This window comes from Melanerpes formicivorus, unplaced genomic scaffold, assembly GCF_026170545.1.
Source record: "Melanerpes formicivorus ecotype bairdi unplaced genomic scaffold, bMelFor1.0.p_v2 SCAF_76, whole genome shotgun sequence".
In the NCBI taxonomy this organism is placed as follows: domain Eukaryota; kingdom Metazoa; phylum Chordata; class Aves; order Piciformes; family Picidae; genus Melanerpes; species Melanerpes formicivorus.
Genome location: NW_027142428.1, coordinates 89,429 through 111,103, shown reverse-complemented (window position 1 = coordinate 111,103; position 21,675 = coordinate 89,429). Strand labels below are relative to the sequence as shown.

General features: G+C 56.7%; 3 protein-coding genes across 4 annotated transcripts in view; all 3 read left to right on the top strand.

The window, feature by feature from the left end:
• Positions 1 to 12,808, top strand: part of DIS3L2 (DIS3 like 3'-5' exoribonuclease 2) — a 208,364-nt gene extending 195,556 nt beyond the window's left edge. Inside the window, exons 16-22 of the mRNA XM_068163904.1 lie at positions 1,734 to 1,917; positions 3,109 to 3,195; positions 7,855 to 8,002; positions 8,277 to 8,407; positions 8,638 to 8,742; positions 9,448 to 9,549; positions 12,227 to 12,808. Coding sequence (XP_068020005.1) covers positions 1,734 to 1,917; positions 3,109 to 3,195; positions 7,855 to 8,002; positions 8,277 to 8,407; positions 8,638 to 8,742; positions 9,448 to 9,549; positions 12,227 to 12,325 — 856 coding nt within the window. The 3' untranslated portion in view covers positions 12,326 to 12,808. The remainder of the gene's footprint in view (positions 1 to 1,733; positions 1,918 to 3,108; positions 3,196 to 7,854; positions 8,003 to 8,276; positions 8,408 to 8,637; positions 8,743 to 9,447; positions 9,550 to 12,226) is intronic.
• A 766-nt stretch (positions 12,809 to 13,574) lies between these two features.
• LOC137454086 (intestinal-type alkaline phosphatase-like) lies at positions 13,575 to 17,377 on the top strand. Its single transcript, XM_068163965.1, has 11 exons — positions 13,575 to 13,656; positions 14,736 to 14,870; positions 15,061 to 15,176; positions 15,250 to 15,424; positions 15,530 to 15,702; positions 15,776 to 15,910; positions 15,989 to 16,055; positions 16,176 to 16,314; positions 16,403 to 16,611; positions 16,751 to 16,867; positions 17,091 to 17,377. Exons 1-11 carry the CDS (start codon positions 13,575 to 13,577, stop codon positions 17,375 to 17,377), a joined length of 1,635 nt encoding a protein of 544 aa, XP_068020066.1.
• A 692-nt stretch (positions 17,378 to 18,069) lies between these two features.
• On the top strand, positions 18,070 to 21,659 carry LOC137454041 (intestinal-type alkaline phosphatase-like). Of its 2 annotated transcripts, XM_068163902.1 has the most exons (11): positions 18,070 to 18,184; positions 18,739 to 18,855; positions 18,971 to 19,086; positions 19,336 to 19,510; positions 19,656 to 19,828; positions 19,915 to 20,049; positions 20,140 to 20,212; positions 20,298 to 20,432; positions 20,536 to 20,727; positions 20,857 to 20,967; positions 21,053 to 21,659. In XM_068163902.1, exons 1-11 carry the CDS (start codon positions 18,115 to 18,117, stop codon positions 21,313 to 21,315), a joined length of 1,560 nt encoding a protein of 519 aa, XP_068020003.1. In that variant the 5' UTR covers positions 18,070 to 18,114; the 3' UTR covers positions 21,316 to 21,659. The 2 variants fall into 2 exon arrangements, with proteins under 2 accessions (XP_068020003.1, XP_068020004.1); XM_068163903.1 differs by lacking the exons at positions 18,070 to 18,184; positions 18,739 to 18,855; positions 18,971 to 19,086 and adding an exon at positions 19,110 to 19,234 and having other exon boundaries at positions 19,320 to 19,510.
• Positions 21,660 to 21,675: the final 16 nt, after the last annotated feature.

Sequence of the window (21,675 nt, the reverse complement as noted above, 5' to 3'; positions counted from 1 at the left end):
TGGAGATGGGGATGGCAGTGCCATAGCCCACTGGGGCTACCTGCTGCTCTGCCTTTCCACCCCTTGGTGATGTGCAGCCAGAGTACCCAGCACCCTTGGCCCATGCTGTCCCACAGCCCCCCAGTGCCGGTGGCCGTAGAGGGACCGATGTTGCCATCTGCTGGTTTAGCTGCACAGGAGCAAGAGCTTGGCTCAACCCTCTTGGAAGTCCCCCCTCACCTGTGTGTACTGACCTTGCTCCCACACCAGGCTGTGAGCACATTGCCCATCCTCGGAGCCAGCTTTTCACCTTCCGGCAGCGTCTGCCTACTCGCAGGTGTTGGAGGGGACGGGATGGGTGTCCCATTCCCACCTCTTCTTCCCACGCTGCCCATGCACAAGAGTGTCCCTCCTGCTTTCCCTGCAAAGTCTCCCAGAGGACATTGGCCTCTGGCTCGATGTCTTCTGGGAGAACCCATGAGGCTCTTCCCGTTAAAGGCTAACATTTCTGCCGCTGATTCTCGTCGTCAGGTGCTTGTTCCTCCTCTGCACTTGTCTTTATTTCCTTTTCCTTTCAAGTTCTTGGCAAGTCCTCCTGGGCTGGGCAGGTATTGCTGCTGTAGCAAGTACTCTGGGAGCACAGCACCTTGTACATCTCACCTGGCCAGTCTACCCAGTGACAGCTGGGGCTGGGAGCAGCAGGATCACCAGATCCAGCCCTGCTTCCCCAGCCAGCCCTGCAAATTGCTGCTTTGCCTGTAGGAGCTGTGGGGCTGAGCCGGCACAGTGACAGCTCACTCGGGCATTGCGTGGAGCATGAGGTTACTTCTGTAAATCTATTATCTCTTCTGGCAGTTAGCACCAGTTAGGAGCCCTGGGAATACATGCAGCAAAGAGCAGGAAGCCCAGTTAAGCACATCTCTCTGCTTATCTAAGCCGAGTTAAATGTCTCCTGTGGCAAAGCCCTGCAGCTGGTAGCACAACCCATGAATGCTCCAGTGATGATTCTTAGTGCTGAGATTGCTTTTTGTTGCAGCATGTAGCCTGGAGATACTCATTTGATGTGTGTATGTCCACAGGTGGAGGGTGGGTGGCTCACCCCAGCCAGGGATATCCTGAGCAGTCTGTAGGTTGCATGGAGGAGCACCCAGAGTCCTTGCATCACCTGGATAATGAAGGCAGTCCTGCAGTGAGCTGCAGTGGTGGCTTGCCCTGCTTGGGGTCCATGTGGCGTCCTGCTCTGGGTGGAAGCCCGGCTGAGGTGGGGCTCAGTGGCTGGAAGCCTGGCTGAGGTGGGGCTCAGTGGCTGGGCTTGACCACACATGTTGAGCTCGGGATGGGGGAGCGAGCGAGACACTGTTTTCTCTGGCCCAGGAAGACAGCAGTGTGTGTTTGTTTTCATGCAATCTCTTGCACAGCGTTTGTTTTGCTTCTCAAGCATTTCAGAAGATAAAATGACCTAAAGGGAGATTATTTTGTCCTAATTTAGCTGTCAAAGTTATTACTGACTTCTGCCTGTCTGTGCCAGCAGGGCGGCTTGCTCTGAGTCCCCTAGGAAACCTCAGCTAGAAAGTGAGAATCTGGGGGGGATTTGCTGTAGTCTCACATCTAATCTGTCTTTAGAACAGCAGCTACCAGTTGCTCCCCCCATCTTCCCATGTCATATTAGCTCCCATCACTATGGACTGGTTTGGCTTCCCAGGGGGCTCCCCTCTCTAACTGAGGCTTGGGGTTGTTTTTTTCTCATGCTGCAGGCTGGTGGAAGAGTTCATGTTGCTCGCGAACATGGCTGTGGCCCATCAGATCTACCGCACCTTCCCCGAGCAGGCCCTGCTTCGCCGCCACCCCCCACCCCAGACCAAGCTGCTGAAGGACCTCATGGAGTTTTGCAACCAAGTTGGGCTTGATATCGACTTCAGCAGTGCGGGGACCCTGCATGTGAGTGCTTTGCCCTGGCAGGGAACGGGACCATGGGGTGAAGGGTATGCAGCTACATAATGGCATGGTTTCGGCAGTGTGTGGTTTATTCCCTGCACCCCTCTGCCTAGGAAGAGTTGGCAACTATCCCATGCCAAAACAGAACACCTTCTTTACTCACTCTTGGCTGTACCAGGCCTAGTCAAGTGTGGCCTAGCCTGTCCCACTCAGCCATGTTGTACACAGAGCTTAAAGCAGGGCAGAGGGGACCTTGCAAGTGACCCCAGCACAAGTGACCTTCTCTGCAATGAGAAGGATCTTTCAGTGCAGGAGCACTTACTGGGACACCCAGATGTCCTTACTCTGCCTTCTCTTGGCAGGTCCTGGGCAGAGCATTTGCGCATAGAAAAGTAGCTTTTCACTGAGGTGTTTCTGTATGGGCTGCTGAAGGTCTCAGGGAGGGCAGGGGGGGGAGCAGGGTGCCTGGGAAGGACTGGAGAGCAGTGCTGGGAAAGGTCAGACATAGCCAGCAGAGGAGATATCTGACCGATCCTCTGCTGAGCGTGTCCTGAGGCTGAACTCCAGCTGAACAGCAGAGCACAGGTTCCAGGGTTTTCTTTACTTGCAGCAACTGGACTGTGGCTAATCCTCTGTTAATCCCATCCCTGCTGACCTCCTGCACACCCCTCTGTCAGCTGGGACTGCTCTCCCTGCTTGCTGGCTGCACTGAGGCTAAGTCAGCAGACACAGGGCTGCGCACTCAGCTCCTCTTCTGCACTTTGAACCCTCCAGCCCTTCCTTGCTGCTAGCCCCAGGCAGTAATCTCCTGTATCCATGTCTCCCCAAAGTCCCATTAGTCCATGCACCGAAGCTCTCAAAAGCTGAGTGGGAGTCAGCTGCAGGTTAGGAAGGGTCTGTGAGTGCTCTCACAGTCTGGGCATTGAGCTAGGGATCTCTGTGCCATGAGTGCTCCCTGTCCTGACCCTATGAGATAGGTCAGTGCTCAGAAGGACTTGGTGTGTAGTCCTGTTGGAGCTGCTGGGGCCATAGCAAAGCTCAGTTTCACGTGCACTTCTTGGTTTGTGAGAGGATTTGCAGGAAAAGGAGGAATATGGTTTGGATGAGCTGCTGTTTTCCCCAGGAGGGTCTGCCTGGGTCCCCCTACTGCTACAGCCTGCCAACTCTGAATGCTGTCTCTCTTTTCTCCTCCAGAAAAGTTTAAATGAAACGTTTGGTGCTGACAAATACTCGGAAGCCAGGAAAGAAGTGCTGACCAACATGTTCTCCAGACCCATGCAGGTGAGAACAGCACTGGGCTGTCAGACACATCTGGCTGTAGCTGTCTGCTGTGTCTCCATCTTCTGCCCTCGCTCCTTCTGGGTTTTACATAAAGGAAGAGTGAATGGACCCAGAGCAGGGTGCTGTGGGTCTGCCAGCTGCTACCCCCAGTGCCTCCAGCCCCATGCATCTGGCAGTGGGCATATCTTCTGGGCAACAGAGCTTCACTGGCTAGCAGGGGCAGGCTGAGTCTTTCCTTGTCCCTTGTAGCATTCCTGTTAATACCAGTCAGGGTGTTCCACCCTTGAAGCTGCACGTGGGATGTTAGCAGACTCACAAGAACACAGCCTGTTCTGTGAGGAGCTGGTAGTGAGCTCCATGGTTCATGTGTGTGCCATTTCTTCACATCCTGGTATCCCACCTGGTCCAACAAAAAGGAATCGAGAGTGGAGGTAATGCAGGGGTGTGGAACTGGCCATAAACACAGTCTGGTACCTAGACACAAGCTCATAGAAGCAGGGAGGCTCTTAGAAACCCTTTGGTCTCCTTCCAGACCAAGAGATCTCCTGTGAAGGTCTCTGCAATGTGCTGGTCACACTGATTGTCATGTTTGGGGATTCTGTAGCTCAGGACACTTATCCAGGTACTTAGCACCATCATTGTTTTTTTTTTGGAAGCATCTGCCTTTCTGCTTTTGCAGCTGGGCACAGCACAGCCTCTTCTGAGGGAAGTCCCTACCCCACAGGGAGAGGGGGCACATTCCTGAGCCGGCCTCTCTGCTGTGGCCTGCTTATCCCTGCAGGAATGAATCATCTTCCCAACATCACTCATTTGATTGTCATTCTTCTAATTAGCTTATTTGCTCCATTTACTCATTAGCAGTTGCCTGAAGTCCTGCTGTACTTCTGTGACTTAATGCTTGCTTGAAAGTAGGACTGGGGACTGAAGCCTTTTAGTAAATCACCTCCTCATCTGTGTCTCCAGCTCAGGAGAGCTGCTGTGTAACGTGCAGGGAGTGTCCCAGATCCCATGTTCTGCTTTTGCCTTGGCCTGGTCTCTTCTGACACATTTTCCTTTTCTGGTGGAAGATGCACTGGTGACATAAATTCATTGGCATCCCTCCCTGGTCCTGCTGACTGTGGCACAAGCCTGGGCTTTGCCAGCAGCAGCATGTGGAGCAAGCCTGGCTGCTGGCCAGGAGGGATGAGCAAGGAGAAGGCAACTCAGTTTTGAAGTGGTACCAAGGAGATGGCTTTTGGGGACCTACTGACACAGTCTCAAGCTGCGCCAGGGGAAGTTTAGGCTCGAGGTGAGGAGAAAGTTCTTCACCGAGCGAGTCATTCACCATTGGAATGTGCTGCCCAGGGAGGTGGTGGAGTCACCGCCCCTGGAGGTGTTCAAGAGGGGATTGGACATGGCACTTGGTGCCATGGTTTAGTCATGAGGTCTGTGGTGACAGATTGGACTTGATGATCTTTGAGGTCTCTTCCAACCTTGGTGATTCTGTGATTTTCCTTCTGTGGTTTCATGAGGCTGATGTTGGGTGTGCTTTGAGATACCTCCCAGTGGCTTGTGTTAAGATTCAGCCCTGTGAATACAGAATAGATCTGTATGTTAAAGGGGCATCAAGGTTTGGGGGATGAAGTCTTTTGCTGAATAAACACCACACAGAGAAGTTGGAGAAGAAGAAAGAGGAACTTTTAAAGAGTATCTTTCCTGAAATGATTTTGGCAGGAACTAGGCTCATTTCATCATCTGAAGACCAAGGTGTGCTGTGCAATCCACTTGTGCCTGGCAGACCTGCTGTCTGGCACTGTCCTATAATAGGCATAACCCAGCTTACAGCTGAGTCTGTGAGCCCTGTAGAGCAGCCTGTGTCTGGATGGTGAGCAGCATTCCTGTCTGCCAGCACTCCCCAGAAGGATGGTGCTGCTACCTGTGATGGGCAGCCTTCAGTATTGGAAGTGGTGCATGAGCCAGAAGCAGCAGCAATCTGTCTTGATCCTGGGGTGAGCTTGTGCAGTTGGCCATTTGCTGAACTGTGGCTCAGTTTATAAATGGAGTTTCAGATTTGCTGAGGTGAGCAGATGCTTCTGTCCCGTCTTTAGGGCTGCTTTCCAGTCTGACTCAGGATGTGCTTGCAGTGGTGGATCTGTATGACCTCCAGTCTGTAAGGAAGGACCACAGCACCGCAGGAGCCAGAGGCATTGATGCTGTTCTCTGTGATCTCAGGTTCCTGACCTCACTCCCTGCATGGTGTACTCACAGCTCCCCAAAGCCCTAAGTGCAGAGGATGGGTAGCTTGAAGCTGTGTCGGTGTCCCTTAGAAAGGACAGGCAGCTACCAGGTGGAAGGAGCCTTCCCTGGCAGGAGGACTTTTCGCTGTCTGCCACCACTGTTAGCATAAATGGAAGAATCAGCCCCATCCTGCTCATGTCCCTGGATGTTGTGGTCCTTCATGGGGGAGGGCAGATCTGAGTCTTGACAGCTGTGGAGCACAGCCACGCAGGGGCCCAAGCTGGTGTCCAGGGCTGAGCTGCTGCTCTGACAGATGGCATGGTGAGACCGTCTGGTCAGGGTACTGAGGAGTCACCTCAGCTCCCAGTGATAAAGCTGGTGCAAAGGGACAAGGCTGCAATTCAGTGAGCCAAAGCAAGCTGCCTACTGGTTTAAACCTATGGTCACACCAAGCCTGTGCCTTCCATCTTTGCTGCATGCTGGTGGTCAAGACATCAGCTGCTAGGAGCAGGAGGGAGGTAGGAAGCAACTGGTAATGCATGAGTCTGGGGGAGTGCCTGGATCACTGTGCCAGGAGTCTTGTAACAGCTGAAGGAGCAGTGATGTACCATTTTTCAGGGGCTCAGTCACTCGGGGATTCAATCTGTCCATGAGAGTAAAGCTGCCTCTGGTTGACTGGGGCTGATTTATTTCCAGGCTCCTTGCAGTTCTCTGGGGATTGTGGCAAACCCTGAGGATCTGAGACCACTTGTGAGTCAAAGCTGTTAATGAGAAAGCATCTGCTTTATACCAGGCTGATGTCCCTGGGTAGCACTCTCATGGTGCTGAGGATGAGTATCAGATACATGTTGGACTGGGCTTCGTGCAGTGTGTAACCTTACCACAGCCCACAGGAGTAGCTTTGCTATGCTGCCCGAGCTGCTGCCAACCTCAGTGAGGGTCAGGGGCTGCCAAAAGGGTGTCAAAAATGGTGCTGGACCCAGCAGTGGCTGGGTTTGGCCAACACATCCATCAGGAAGAAGTGCCCCAGACAACAACAAGCAGCATGCAACCTTCAGCATTTTCTCTAACTGGAAACAAGGCAGGGGTTGCCCTGCACTGCTGGGCTTAGGGAATTGGAGCAGGGAAGAAGGTCCCAGAGGCTTTCACGTAGATGGGATTTTGACCTGTGCTCTGCTCTCTACCTACCTGGCATTGCAAGGACCTTCCTCCCTTCTGCCCAGGAGCCTGGCATGAGTGCCCATAAACGCCCTGTGTAATCTCATGCTGTCTGTTTGCACAAGGGCACTTATCTCCCACAGCAGCCTCCAGCACTCAGCGTGTCTCCCTGCCCGACCACGCAGCGCCTCGTTCGGAGGGAGCTGAGCTAATTGAGTGGAGACCATACTTCATGGAGTCTATCAGAAACAATTTAATGCTGGGTTGTGGAAATTGGCAGCTACCACAGCTCCTATCCCAGCTCTTGGGTCTCATAATAAGGCCAGGACTGATGCTGCTTTTTTTAACCTCCTGTATTTACTTGCCCGGATCAGTGTGTTGCTGCTCAGCAGGCGCTGGCTGCGCTGCTGGGCTGGAGAGCAGAGGATGCAGCTGCCCAAACGGTGGATCCCAGGACGGCTCTGTAACCAGAGCTGGCTACTCCTGTTTTCTTTAAGTCACTTGCTCTTATTTTTAAATGGGTTTGCTCCATCGCCACTGTGCCGTGACCCTGCCACAACCCCCCTGACCCGTGCAGCCTCCCCTCCCCATCCTGTTGTTTTCCAGTCCCCGAGGGCTGGCGTTTCACTGATGTGAAAAACGCTGCAGTGTGGATAACAAGGGCAGAAGTTCTGGCTGAAGAGGCTGCTGAGTGGGGTGGTGCCACTGCAGCCCCAGCGCTGGCTTAGGCAGCCCAGCCGCCCGGCTTCCCAGCTGTTGTCATGGGATGGAGCAGCAGGGATCACTGTGGGGCTGTCTGCTCAGTGAATGGAGGAGCCCCTAGTGCTCTTCATTTAAACATAATGGGTGGGCAGAACCTGCAGCCCAACTCAGAACTAAAGAGCCTGGCATAGGAGCTGGTTTGCAAGACCCCTTGTTGAGAGAGCATCTGTGGAGGGGCATAGGACAAGCTGGACTCTTCCTTGGAAGATGAGAGGATAGTGAATGAGTCCCAGGGCCTGACTAGAAGACTCCTTAAACCCCTGTGGGATGTGGAAGTCGGTGCAATCTGTGGGCCAGGCAGGGTCAGCTGGCAGTCAGCAGCTCTTTGCAGTGGCTTTGCCCTGTTTGCTCTGTGCTCAGTTCCTGCAGTGCCCACCTCATCCCTGCACAGCCTGAACTAGGCAGCAGGTGAAGGACCATCAGCTACTGGACTCTGTCTTGCAGGCTCTGTGACCTTGCAGACATGCAGGGTCCTGCCACCGTCGCTGCTGACACCCTTCCCTTGCTTCTCCCCGCTTCCAGATGGCTCTCTACTTCTGCACTGGTGTCCTGGAGGACGAGACTCTGTTCCGCCACTACGCCCTGAACGTGCCCTTCTACACGCACTTCACCTCGCCCATCCGCCGCTACGCCGACCTCATCGTGCACCGGCTCCTCTGCGCCTCGCTCGGTGGGTGCTGCCTGCCTGCCTGCCTGCAGAGCGGCTCTGGGTGCTGCCAGGGTAGAGGGTGACTGTGCCCAGCATAGACAGGGCTCCTGGGATGCGGCCTTGCCTGCCGCAAGTGCTGGGTGCTTGGAGTTGGTGTCCCACGGGGCAGCTCCCTGGTGTGTGGGTGCCCTCAAGTAACAGGGACACAAAGGTGAGCTGAGCGTGGGTGTGAGGTACCATGGCTGTGGAGCAGGTGGGAGCGTGGGCATATCACTGTCACCTGTCCCCTTCCCAGGTGCTAGCTCCCCCATCAGGATGAAGAAAGAGGACATCCAGAAACAGGCAGATCACTGCAATGACCGGAAGATGGCTTCCAAGAGAGTGCAGGAGCTCAGTGCTGACCTCTTCTTTGCCATCTTTGTCAGGGTAAGAGTCAAGGTATCCCCCAGGACATCTCTGGATTTCTGCATGAACACTCAGCCTGAATGCCACTGGGCAGGGTGCTGTGTGGCTGCCCAGCTGGCCTTGGGGAAGGCAAACAGTGAGAAGATGCACTGAGCAACCACCAGAACTCCAGGACCTGGAGATGATGGCACTACCCTTGGGGACAGCTGGATGAGGGATCCCAATGTAGTGACAGCCTTGTCTCTTGGCAGGAGTGTGGTCCTCTGGAGTCAGAGGCCATGGTGATGGGTGTCCTGGATGAGGCCTTTGATGTCCTGGTGCTGAAGTTTGGAGTCCAGAAGCGCATCTACTGCAATGTAAGTATTTCACCAGCATGAGGTAGTGCCAACACTGCCTCACCAAAGAGGACTGCAGCAGCCTGGCATCATTAGAGTCAGTGGCTGTCCTGGTGCCCTTCTATGCCAGCTCTGTAGCTGACAGAGCTGCACTTGAGCTGGGCTAGCTGGAGGAGAGGAAGCTTTCATGAAGTTTCCCCTCCGTGCCCTGGCCCTAGGCATGCCCAAGGGGCTGGGTGGGTCTAAAGGAGCCCAGTCTCTGAGAACTGGATCTCCTTGTTGTGTGCTGGGGGTGATCTAATCTAGGTAAAAGGGAATGAAGACAGATTCAGCAGGACAAAGATCAGCACAGAGCTGAAGCAAGGAGGGGGAGCAAGGCTGGTTTTCATTTTGTTTAACCATACAGTATATCTGGGGCTGTGACAGCAGCACTGTGGGCCAGCACCTGTAGTTAGTGACAGCATCTTCTCTTAATAACCTGGTTATATAGCCAGCAATGGCACCTTTAAATGGGACACAGGGCGTGATAGATGGGCTGCTGGTGCACCGCAGCAGCCCCTGATTTACGTGCCAGGCACAGGCTCCTGCATCCCAGTTGTTAAAGACCTGCAGAGGCAGCATGCCAGGCAAAAGCAGCACCATCCACAGGCAGAGAGGAGGGGAAGGGCTTGAGATGGGAACGTTGTCAGGGCTGGGGGCTGTTCCCACCACTCTCCCTCCCTGTAGGCACTGCCCTTGTTGGGCTTCCACTTCCGAAAGGTGGGGAGGAAGCCGGAGCTGACGCTCATGTGGGAGCCAGAGGAGCTGGAGCAGGAATCCGTGCCCCAGGTAAGACCCCCCAGCACAGGACAGGCTCACACACCATGGGGCTGGTGTGGAAGCTGTGTGCAACATAGGGATCTCACGATCTCTGTATGGGCGAGTCTGGGAGGCAGGACTGCTTTGCAGGCTGTCAAGCCCTGCTTTCCCTTTGTGTTCCCTCCCCAGAGAGCTTGAACTCAGCCATCCAGTCCTGCCCCATTCCATCACTGCCCCCACACCTGACCCCTCCATGGACTTCAGATTCTGCCCTGCTTGCTGTGTGCCTTGCCTCCCAATTCAGTTTCCTCTAGGAATTGAATTAGCAGGCTGTTTACTTCCTTCTTCCAGATCATTAAGATGTTAAGTAAGATCAGGCCTAAGGCAGCAACTGTCTAGGCCCTCCCCCCTATCTTGGCATCCCTTGCCCCCTCACTGACAAGGCCTTTCCTCAAGGTTGCCATCCCTGTGATAAGGTTGAGACCCAATTAGGAGGAGTTTTTAAAGTCAGACTTCCTGAGATGCAATGTCAAATGGTTTAACAGTTTCTGAAAATCTCTCTCTTGTGTCCCTGTCATCTATTAACTTGGTAACTCAATCAAAGGGAGCAATCACATTTGTCTGGCTTGATGAAGTGGTGCTTCTTTGCCAGCTTTTGTCTGGCATCGCTATCAAGTCACAGCTGTGTTAACTGCACTGATCCCTGCCTGCTGCCCGGGTGGGGACAGGAGGCTCCAACCCCAACCTCTCCCTGCACCAATCCAGGGATTCCTCTCTTGAGCCCACTTCCAACAAGCCCAGCACAAGCCTGCCTTGTCCAGCTGGGGCTGGATGGAAAAGGCCCTCCCAGCTGCCATGATGTACGTCCTGGAGAGTCCTTTCCTTCTCAGGGGAGGGGTGGTCAGAGCTAGCTGAACTTCCCAGATGCTGCAGGTGTTTCTGTAGGGCCTCCTCCCCTTTGGAGCTGAGCTTTCCTTTCTCATCTTGGCTCAGAGAAGCCCCCTGGAAGCAGCTCGAAGCGGCCTCAATTCCTTCTTTCCTACAGGAGCAGGTATCACTTACATCCTAGCAGGGACCCACTTGAAAAATGATGCCCCAGCACGAGCAGGCCCCATTTTGGTTAAGCAAACAGTAGAGGCAGCAGAGGAAACTCCTCCATGAACTTTCCACACCTCCTAAGAAAACATCAGAGCCCTCCCCTGAGAGCAGGCTCAGAGCTGTCCTCTGAACCAGCAGAACCAGCCCTGGGATGAGCCAGATCTCCAGGAGCAATGCTGAACCATGGGAGATGTCACCCAGACACTTGGTGGCACCCAGCACAGCCAGCTCCTGGCCCCATTGCTTGGCTTTGCTTCCCAGTCTGGCTCAGCTTGGCCAGACAAAGGGGCTGGCTGTGTGTGTGAAACTGTGCAGGGGTCTGGGCTGGCTGTTCCTGCCATGGAGGGGAAGTGTTGCCCCCATCTCTCTCTGAGCTCCAGAAGATGGCCAAGACCTCAGTGTGCATTACGCAGGGGTTGAGTATAAAGTGCATCTAAGACTTGGGGAATTTGATGTGAACTTGTGCTGTTCCCTGGGGATTCATCAAAGAGATGAGGCAGGATTGCAAGGGAGAGCTCCAGTAACTCCTGTCTGATTCCCTCAGATGTGAGGGGCTGCCCCATGGCCACCCCCACCCCCCCCATGCTTGTGCCAGCTGGGGCAGGCATGGGGCTGGTGCAAGGTAGCCAGTGGCTGTCTGGGCAGCAAAAGGATTCCCCTGTGGTTTGCTCCTTGCTGGGCACTTTGTGTTTAAATCTCAATGAGATTTTACTGCTCTGAATGATTAATCTGGAGTGGCCTTCACTGGATGAGCTGGGAAGGGTTTGACAAGGTTATGCCAATGGCTCTGTGCCCACCTCTCCTGCAGGCCAGCCCGGAGCAGATGGCCTCATCCAGCCCTGATGCAGCGCAGGATTTGGGGATGGGCTGCAGCAAACACGGTCCCCAAATGCCTGGCCGTGGCCCCAGGGCAACCTCTTTCAAATGTCTCAAGCAGCCCCCAGCCCATTAACTGTGCCTCATGGACAGACCTGATCAATGCTTTCTGCCTCTAATCCACACAATTGCTTGAAGAGATGCAGTCAGAGGTGGCAACGGGCAGCAGCACGTTCCTGAACAGGACAGATTGATTTTCTGAGGTCTTTATTCCCTTGTGTCTCTCTCATCCATCATGCTCCCTTCCCAGGCCTCCTCTCACTGTGCAGGCACGGGGGAGTCTTTCCCTCCTTGCAGGATGCTGAGAAGATGCTCAGCATCATGTGGAAAACCCTTCTCACTGCTGCTCACTGCTGGCACTTGGCCAGGTTTTTTCATTAAGAGATGCTGTGCATTCTCTGGCTGGAGAAGGGAGACATGGGCATCTTCAGGGGAGGTTGGGACCCAAAGCTGAGGGCATAGTCACCCATGTGTCTTCCCACACTCTGCTGAGAGCAAGACTGGGGCCTGATCAGGCTGGAATAAATAAGGTTGTTTTAGGAGGCTCCTTTTAGTCAGTTTGGGTTCCCAGGCTGGCTTCATGCTGCCCTTGAAGGTGCTGTATCCTGCCCCATTCCCCAGCTCCTCATGGGTGCTGCAGTAGAGGCAGCAAAAGCCAGTACAGCTCCAAGCAAATCCCAGTGTGATGCCACCTGAAAAACCCTCTTCTTTGTCTTGCTCTCCCTTGCTAAAGGTGATCGCCATTTTCACGCTGGTGGAGGTCGTGCTGACGTCGGATGGGGTCCCACTCAAGTACAGTGCCCTGCTCAAGAGACCAAGCTCGGCGAAGTGAGCACCCCGGGCTGTGTGTGCTCCCCACTGCCAACACTTGCTCACCTCCCAGGCCCCTCACCAGCACCTGCCAAGGACAGAGGACCCACAAGGAGTTCAGGGTTTTGAGTTTTAAAACCAATGCTGGTTTATTTCTCTTTTTGATTTTAACTCCAGCTGGGAGTGGGGCTCAGGACTTGCTTGGGCCTGCCTCAGGCAGAGTATTTCTACTCTTGGATATTTTTAGCTTGATGTTTGCCTTTTTTTTTTTCCCCTTCCTTTTGGTTTTTTTTTCTCCCCTCTTAAGGCAGCAGTGCTGATCTCCAGCACTTGGGTGCCCATGGTGAGGGCCAAATGGGGACACATCCCCAGCAGTGGAGAGGGGCTGGCTCCACCACCTGAGGTGGGATGTGGGGGGCTGTGGGGCCGTGCAGGAGGGTTTCTCACAGGGTTGTGTGTCATGTAATAAAAGCTGAGTCAGCAGCTGTGGAGGAGGCTCACACAAGTTTTATTTTGTCTCTTCTGTGTTGCCCTGGCTGGGAATCCCAATAATAATTCATCTCCAGACAGTCTCATGCCCTGCTCTGCTTCTCATTACCTGCATGTTGTGAAGCTGAAATGGCCTCAATGCCTTTCCCAGCCCCAGAACACGCTCAGCCCAAGGGTGTGGGGGATCTGAGGGGGTGGGTGGACTTGTGCTTCTGGCTCCTGCTCTGGTAGTTAATCCTGCAGTCTGAGCCTTCACCAGGAGTCACCAGGTGTTGCCTCCAGCCCCTCACACCCTCCAGCTTAACCCCACTCAGAGATTCTGCAGCACCATGTCCTTGCTTCTCCCTGCCTCCCAAGAGAGCATCCAGCCCCCCTGCAGTCTCCATGTGCTCCCCTTCTCCATGTGCCCCACCCACACCGTGCAAGATGTCTTCAGGGGCTTGGGCTGCTCCAGCGGTGGGGCCAGGCAGGCACAAGTGGTGGCTGATGGAGGGATTGACATCTGGTGAAAAGGAGTGGATCCATTGTGCCAAGGAATGAGAGGACTCTGCTTCACTTTGCCTCATCAGTAGTGACATACAGTGCCCTGGTACAGACATGTTGGCCCTTTGCAGGAGCCAGAACCTGGGCAAACCCAGGCTACCCAGCTCAGGATGGGAGATTGGGACCTTTGCTGGGTCAGGGCCAGGTACAACACGTTCCTCAGGAGCTGGCAAGCTGTGAAAGCTGTCCAGGGTTACCTGCAGTCTCCAGGGGTTGTGCTGCTGATAGTGTCCTTCCAGATGGCCTGGTGCAACCACATATGGATGTCAGCTGTGGACATGGGAGCAGCTGAGAGCAAGCTGGCCTGCAGCAGGTACCTCAGTATGCAGGTGTGCTAGCATGGGCACCAACTGAGGCACCCACCTGCTGACTGTGCCCCCTGGTATATGGGACCTGAGGACACTGACGCCAAGGGCAAGATGTCCTCCCTCTGCCCCTCAGCCCTATATCCCCCTCCTCGGGTTTATCTCAGGGGAAACGATCCAGCCAGGCCCAGCTCAGCTTGTCTGCAAGAACAGCACTTTGCCCTGGGCCGTCCCTGCTGCTCCCCAGTGTCCTGCAGACAGCCGTCCCCAGGTCCACAGAGATGGGCTGGAGGTCAGCCCTCACTGGTGGGGGCAGGGATGGCCCCAGGCGAGGCTGGGGGCGCTGGGCGGGCTCTGGGCACGGCTGGGAGATAGTCCCTGAATGTTATCAGCACATCCTCTCACCCACGGCGGGGCTCAGCCCTCCAACCGGACAGGGAAGGGCCATAAAGAGCTCTGCCCCGCCCTGGGCAGAGGCGACATTCAAGCAGGAATCAGGGTGGGCAGCATGGGGCGGCCGTTCTCCCCTGGAGCCTGCCTTCTCTTCTGTGTCCTCACCCAGCTTGCTGCTGCAGCCTCAGGTGACAGGGGACATGTGGGACAGGGTGGGTAGAAGCCCTTGGTGGGGGATGCTGGGACTGGTGCCACTTCTCTAGGCGTCTCTAGGAATCCTGCTACCTCCTCATGGGATATGAGCAAGGGCAAACCCTCCCGGCCACTTCAGGGTGGTTTGAGACCCCAGCCTTTAAATGGGTTTGTCTTGTGTCATCCGTCCCCCCCCCAAAAGCGGGTCCTGACACCCCCCCCCAGTTCCCCCTCATTCTCTGGGGGTGGCTTTTGGATCAGGCAGCACCCCAGGCACCTCATCCCCTCTGCCGAGAGGCACGGGGAACTTCCTGCCAAACTGTGCCTCAGTTTCCCCCTCTGCAGATGGGTTCTGGGCTGTGCTGGGGTTGTCAAAGACCGACCAGGCTGACCTCCGTGGAGGAGGCTCAGAGCAGCTAAATTTGCCTTGAGTGGAGATGACCACACTAGTCCCAGGGATAGCTGCCCCTTGGGATCCTCATGGTGCCCAGTGACACTACACTCCCCCAGCCCTGCTTTCACCTCCAGATGCTGAGAAGACCCCTGGCTACTGGAACAAGGGGGCCAGAAGGAGGCTAGAGCTGGCCCTGGCATTGCAGCCAGCAGCACGGAGGGCTAAAAACATCATCCTCTTCATGGGTGACGGTGAGTGTCTGGAGTCCCAGCCCGCCCCTGCAGCTCCATGGCTCAGCTACAGCCAGGGCACGTGGCTGATGAGAAGACGCAGCTAGTGTAGGTCCTTCCCTTCCTGGCTGGCCCGTGGCAATGCCTGGGGAGGGCAGGACTGGCCCCGGCCCCAGCCCCTTGCCACTCTGTGGCTCTGCCATGCCCACAGGAATGGGGCTGTCCACCATATCAGCAGCTCGGATCTACAAGGGGCAGCTGGCTGGAGGCTCTGGCGAGGAGAGTGTCTTGGCCATGGAGACCTTTCCCCATATGGCCCTGGCCAAGGTGAGTGGGGCAGAGGCAGGGGGTGGCCCTGCTGCCCCTGCCCAGAAGCCCACTGGCCCCTGCTTGCTTCCAGACCTACACCATTGACCGGCAAGTACCTGACAGTGCTGGTACGGGCACAGCCTACCTGTGTGGGGTGAAGTCTAACGCCAAGACACTGGGGCTGAGTGGGGCAGCTGTCTATGGCAAATGCCACACCACGTTTGGCAACGAGGTGGACTCCATCCTACACCGGGCCAGGCTGGCAGGTATGGAGCAGCAGGAATCTCTGTCAGAGAGCCTGGCATGGCACATCCATTCCATGCTACATAGAGGCTGGACAGGCTCCCTGTAAACCCTTGCCTACACTGCAGGCAAGTCTGTGGGCATCGTGACAACCACACGGGTGCAGCACGCATCCCCCGGGGCAGCCTATGCCCACTCGGCCAGCCGGACCTGGTACGCTGATGCCAACATGCCCAGGGAGGCACTGCGGGATGGCTGCAAGGACATTGCCTACCAGCTGGTGCACAACACAGACATCAATGTGAGCTGGGGAGCAGGTGTGGGAGGGAGGGGACACTGGGAAGGTTGGGATGGTCTGCTGAGCTCCCCAGCAGGTGATCCTGGGCGGCGGGCGGATGTACATGACCCCCAAGTGGACCCCAGACCCCGAGTACCCAGAAGACTCTGCTCAGAACGGCACCAGGAAGGATGGTCTTGACTTGATTGCCAAATGGCTGAGTGGCAAGCAGGTACCACACCAGGCAAAGGGGATGTAACTGCGGGCATCTGGCACATGCCTGTGACACTGGCTCTGTTCTTGCTGGCAGGATGCCCGCTATGTCTGGGACAAGAAGGGCCTGGATGCAGTTGATGACTCTGTGAGCCACCTGATGGGTAAGAGCATTGCTGCCTGCACCACCAGTAATGAATGCTGCCTTCTCCTCCCTGCTCTGGGGGTGCCGACAGGGACTTGAAGTAGTGCTGGCACAGACTTCCCATGCCCTGCTCCTCCAGGCCTCTTTGAGCCCAAGGACATGAAGTATGAGCTGAACCGCGACACCTCCACAGACCCTTCCATCGTGGAGATGACAGAAAAGGCCATCTGCATCCTGGGCAGGAACCCCAAAGGCTTCTTCCTCTTTGTGGAAGATGAGTAGCCCTATGCAGGCAGCATGGCTTGGGCTGGGCTGCAGGTCCTGGAAGCAGGGGGGCATTGCAGAGGACCAGGGAGAAAGTGACAGCCACATTCCTTGTGCAGGTGGCAGGATCGACCATGGCCATCACAGCGGCCAGGCCAAGCAGGCGCTGATGGAGACTGTCATGCTGGACCGTGCAGTGGCACGGGCAGGCGAGCTCACCTCCCCCTCCGACACCTTGACTGTGGTCACAGCTGATCACTCCCACGTCTTCACCTTTGGGGGCAACACACTGCGTGGCACCTCCATCTTTGGTGGGTCTCAGGGAGGGGCAGTGTGCCTGCCTGTTCCCTCCCCATTTTGCTCCCACCAAAGGCCGAGGTGGCCAAGGTGGGGAGCTGGGGAGAGGGAACTGGCCAGGATGAGGAGTGACAATGTCTTCCCCTGTGCCAGGGCTGGCCCCCAAGAAAGCTAAGGACAAGCGAGCCTACACCAGCATACTCTATGGCAATGGGCCTGGCTACAGCATCCGCAATGGGGGCCGCCCAGCCGCCAGCCTCCCTGCTGCGGGTAGGAATCTGCTGGGGATGAGGTGGGGCACAGGGTCCCTGGGGGCAACACCCCAGGGGCACAGCCACTGGGGCTGTATGGGAGTCCCAGTGCTACCGTGTGGCTCGGGAGTCTCCTGGGCAGAAATCACCCCGATGCCAGGGTGATGATAGCTGCCCCCTATCTCTGAGATGAGTAGGGCAGCCCACTGGCCCCACACCCATTTCTCCTGCCCCTTCTGCAGAGGACAAGGACTACAGGCAGCAGGCAGCTGTGCCCCTGGAGACGGAGACCCACAGTGGAGAGGATGTGGTGGTGCTGGCCCAGGGGCCCATGGCTCACCTCTTTTACGGGGTGCAGGAGCAGCACTACATCGCCCATGCCATGGCCTATGCTGCCTGCATTGAGCCCTATGATGCTGAGCCTGGGTGTGGGGCAGCCCGCAGGGCCTCTCATGGCACCCAGTGCTCCTCACAGCCCCTTCTCGCCCTCCTGGCCCTCTGCATGGTTGCCCATATGGTGGGCAGCTGAGAGCGTCTGGCCAAGCCTCACTTCAACCCAAGCTGCTTGGGCTACCCCACTGAGGGGGCTTGGCAGCTGGATACACACTGTGGCCAGGACCATGGGATGCAATAAAGCTCAGGTTGTTCTTCTCTGTGGTGACTTGGGTTTGCATCAGTAGTCACCCTTTAAGATGTTGTCTCATACCTCAGTTTCCCCAGATGGCAGTGCCTCCTAGTTTCTCCTGTGACCAGCACTAGAAGCCATGGGGTGAAGGAGGTGATGAAAAGAGAGTGAGGGGAGGCCGTGCCCCATCCCCAGCTTTGACAGACTGGGCCACAGTACACAAGGACTGTACAGCAAGGGCTAAGCAAGGAGCAGAGCAGAGAGCAGGGCTGCTCAGTGCATGAGTGGCTTCTGTTGCCTCAGGTCCAATGCTCAGTGCTGTCTGTGGCACCCCAGGCCAGGGAGTGCCCCTCCCTGGCACTGCAGCACTGTAGCTGGGGCAGGCAATGATGCCCATCCTCTTGCCCTCTGCACCCTAGCTCTGTCCATCCTGTACCAGCATTAAGGTAACATACCAAGACTGTGCCAGTAACCCAGCCCCACGGCCTTTGTGCTGGCTTCCTAGGAGACCATCTCGGGCTATCAGAGATGTGACAAACCCCTCCACACACCCTGCAGGGGCTGATCCCAGTCCAAAGGTTCTCCCCAGGTCTGCTAGAGTTGCAGACACTGCCAGTGACACCAGGCTACCGGATCTCACCATGCATCTCCTGGCGCCTTTCACCTTCTGCCTGGTCCTCTGGGCAGAGATCAGCGCTGCTGTAATCCCAGGTGGGGGCAAGGATGGGGATGGGTGCTGGGCTGGCTGCAGTGGGTGCCTGGGGAAGTGGGTCACACAGCAGGGCACCAGCCTGGCTGGCCTCAGGGGAACTTTAGGGAGAGGAGCCAGGGGCTGCCCAGCTCTGCAAGGGTTTCAGGGGGTCACTCCTGCTTTTCTGGACTCCTTGAGCCAATCTTCCCTTCTGGGGTCAGGTTCCTGCTTGTTTCTGGGCTGGAAGGGTCTATGGGAATTGCCTGTAGCCTCTACCCCAACCATTGATTTGATTTCATCCCACCTGCCAGAAAACTCCCCATCATGTCCATTTTTGCTGTCTTCCTCCTTCCCTGTCCCAGGACCCCTGTGCCATGCCGTGGGTGTAAGCCCACATTATCTCCCCCGGCTCCAAACAGTACCCTGACCTATTCAGGCCACGTTAGAGGCAGCCCCGATGCGAGAATGCCCAGGGAGCAAGTACCTGCCAAAGACGTGGGTGCCCCGGGGAGGGAAGTGCCTCAGGGATGCAGGTGCTGGTGAGCTGGACCTGATGGGTACTGCCTTGTCCCAGAGGAAGAGGAGGATCCATCCTTCTGGAACAAGCAGGCAGCTGCAGCCATCGAGGCCTCCTTCAGACTCCAGCCCAGGATAGGCCAAGCCAAAAACCTCATCCTCTTCCTTGGGGATGGTAAGTCCCACTGGCATCCCCAGTGGGCAGGCTGGCACAGCCAGTGCCCTATGGAGCAGGATGCAGGGAGAGCACCTGGTCCAGAGAGTTACCAAGACACCCTCTTCTTGCCCAGGATTTGGCATACCCACCATCACGGCCACTCGCATCCTAAAAGGGCAGGAGGAGGGGAAGCTGGGCCCTGAGACTCCCCTTGCCCTGGATGCTTTCCCCTACTTGGCTCTTTCCAAGGTAAATCTCTGCCACACTGGGCACAGGGGCCAGGGTGATGCTGGGCATGGAGCCAGAGAGATGCCCACAGGGCTGCTGGCGCAGAAGAACCCCAGGGATGCATGTATGGGGTGCACAGGGTCCCTGCCCAGCCCTCACTTGACCTCAGGTGAGTGAATGAGCAAAGCAAGGGGCACTGGGTGGAGGGCATCTCGCTGTGTGCCTCTGCCAGCTGTGCCCTCCCCTGAGCCCAGTGCCCGTCCTTGGCAGACATACAATGTAGACCGGCAGGTGCCTGACAGCGCGGGGACAGCCACAGCTTACCTCTGCGGGGTGAAGGGCAACTACAACACGGCAGGAGTGAGCGCCGCTGCCCGCTACGACCAGTGCAACACCACGGCAGGCAATGAGGTCACCTCGGTGCTGGAGCGAGCCCGCCAAGCTGGTAACCAGGGGCACGGGGCTGGGGGGACCCAGTGAGGACAAGGGGTGGCATGCCAGGGGCTGCCCCACCATGAGTGTCCCAGGGCTTGATGGTGGGGGACCCTGCGCCAGCTGTCGTGGGGCCTGACAGGCAGGGGTGCGGGCAGGGAAGGCAGTGGGCATCGTGACGACGACACGGGTGCAGCACGCCTCCCCCTCGGGGACCTATGCCCACGTGGTGAACCGCGACTGGTACTCGGATGCCGACATGTCCAGGAGTGCCCGTGACGAGGGCTGCAAGGACATCGCCTGGCAGCTGGTCCACAATGTCGACATCAATGTGAGCACACATACACGTGAGGCAGCGACAGAGGGAGACCCGCTCCAGGTACCCCACTAATACTGCACCCATCCTGGCCCCTCTAGGTGATCTTGGGAGGTGGTCGAAAATATATGACCCCTACGGGGACACCAGACCCCGAGTATCCCAGCTACCCCTCTGAGAACGGGACACGTGAGGATGGCAATAACCTCATCAACAAGTGGCTGGAGGAACGGCCGGTGGGTGATGTGCCAGGGACAGGCCTCTGTCCACTACCCCAGGCACAGGGCTGGGCACCTTCTATAACTCCCTCTGGGGTTTGCCTGCAGCACGCTCGCTATGTCTGGAACAAGACAGAGATGCTGGCTGCTGCTGCGGACCCCGACGTGCAGTATTTGATGGGTAACAAATGTCCCATGGACTGGGACCTGACAGCCACTGGAATGCATGCAGGCACTGAGGCTGTCCCCAACGCGTCCCCTTCTAGGTCTCTTTGAACCCGCGGACATGAAGTACAGCCTGGAGCGTAACACCACCCTGGACCCATCACTCACTGAGATGGTGGAGGCAGCCATCACCATCTTGAGCAGGAACCCCAACGGCTTCTATCTCTTTGTAGAAGATAAGTTGGGGCTGGTGCCCCTGTGGTGGGTGAGATGGGAGTGGGGGTAAGGGTTGGGAATGCTGCCATTGGTCCCCAGCCCACCATGGGTGCCCTTCTGCAGGTGGTAGAATTGACCACGGCCACCACAGTGGCGAAGCCTACAAGGCACTGACCGAGGCAATAGAGTTTGACTGGGCCATCGAGAGGGCAGGCACCCTGACTGACGAGGCAGAGACCCTCACCGTTGTCACGGCCGACCACTCCCACGTCTTCTCCTTTGGTGGCTACACCCTGCGCGGTTCCTCTATCTTCGGTAGGGCTCTGCCGGGCTGCTGAGGGGAGGGCAGAACCCTCTGCTGGGTGCTGCCAGCTCTGGCTGCAGCCAGAAGGATGATACAGAGGGTTCTTGGCTGATCGCTCCCCTTGGCTGCCTCCTCCCCAGGTCTGGCCCCCAGCAATGCCACTGACAAGAAGAGATACACATCCATCCTGTACGGGAACGGGCCGGGCTACCCAGGCGCTGACCGGCCCGACGTGGATGAGGAAACAGCCCGTGAGGACACAGAGACCATGACCAGGTGGTGGAACGGGGCTGGGGACCATGCCACTCCCCTCACTGCCTTCTCTTCCCTCTCCAGATGGGTACAGCTACAAGCAACATGCAGCTGTGCCACTCGACTCTGAAACCCACGGTGGGGAGGACGTTGCCATCCTGGCCAAGGGCCCCATGGCCCATCTCTTCCATGGCGTTCAGGAGCAGACCTACATAGCACATGTCATGGCCTACGCCGCCTGCCTCGAGCCCTACACCGCCTGCCGCCAGCGTGACTCTGCCCCTGGCACTCGTGCAACCCCTCTAGCCCTGCTGCTCCCCACCCTCCTCCTGCCCCTCTTCCACTGACCCCATGGCTCAGGGTCATCCCACAGGCACTGCTGGACCCTCGTTGTCCTCCTCCCCACGGCTGTGGCACCCACGGGTGGATGGTGGCTTTTTGGAGCGCCCTTGGTCTGGGGCACCAAATCCTGAGTATGAGTGGGCTCTGTGCCACCCACCTGGGATGCTCAATGTTTAATAGACATCGAGTATGAGGTTGAAGGGACAGGTGTGTAAGCAGAGTGAGAGTGCCCATCCTGTGCAGGCAGGGCTGGGTGTGCTGCCCACTGCTGCCCATCCCATGGCCACTTGCACCTGCCTGGTATGTCCAGTGCTTTATTGACCAGAAACAGCAGTGAAAAATACAGCGAGTGTCTGTGTTCCCAT

Bases quoted from the DNA above. Each gene is read 5' to 3' on its own strand.
- LOC137454086 (XM_068163965.1), top strand. From the start codon at position 13,575: ATGGCCTGGTGCAACCACATATGGATGTCAGCTGTGGACATGGGAGCA. The intron at 16,056-16,175 runs GTAAGAGCATTG...CTGCTCCTCCAG, and splicing joins CTCTGTGAGCCACCTGATGG to GCCTCTTTGAGCCCAAGGAC. The intron at 16,612-16,750 runs GTGGGTCTCAGG...CCCCTGTGCCAG, and splicing joins GCGTGGCACCTCCATCTTTG to GGCTGGCCCCCAAGAAAGCT.
- LOC137454041 (XM_068163902.1), top strand. From the start codon at position 18,115: ATGCATCTCCTGGCGCCTTTCACCTTCTGCCTGGTCCTCTGGGCAGAG. The intron at 19,511-19,655 runs GTAACCAGGGGC...GGGTGCGGGCAG, and splicing joins GGAGCGAGCCCGCCAAGCTG to GGAAGGCAGTGGGCATCGTG. The intron at 20,213-20,297 runs GTAACAAATGTC...GTCCCCTTCTAG, and splicing joins CGACGTGCAGTATTTGATGG to GTCTCTTTGAACCCGCGGAC.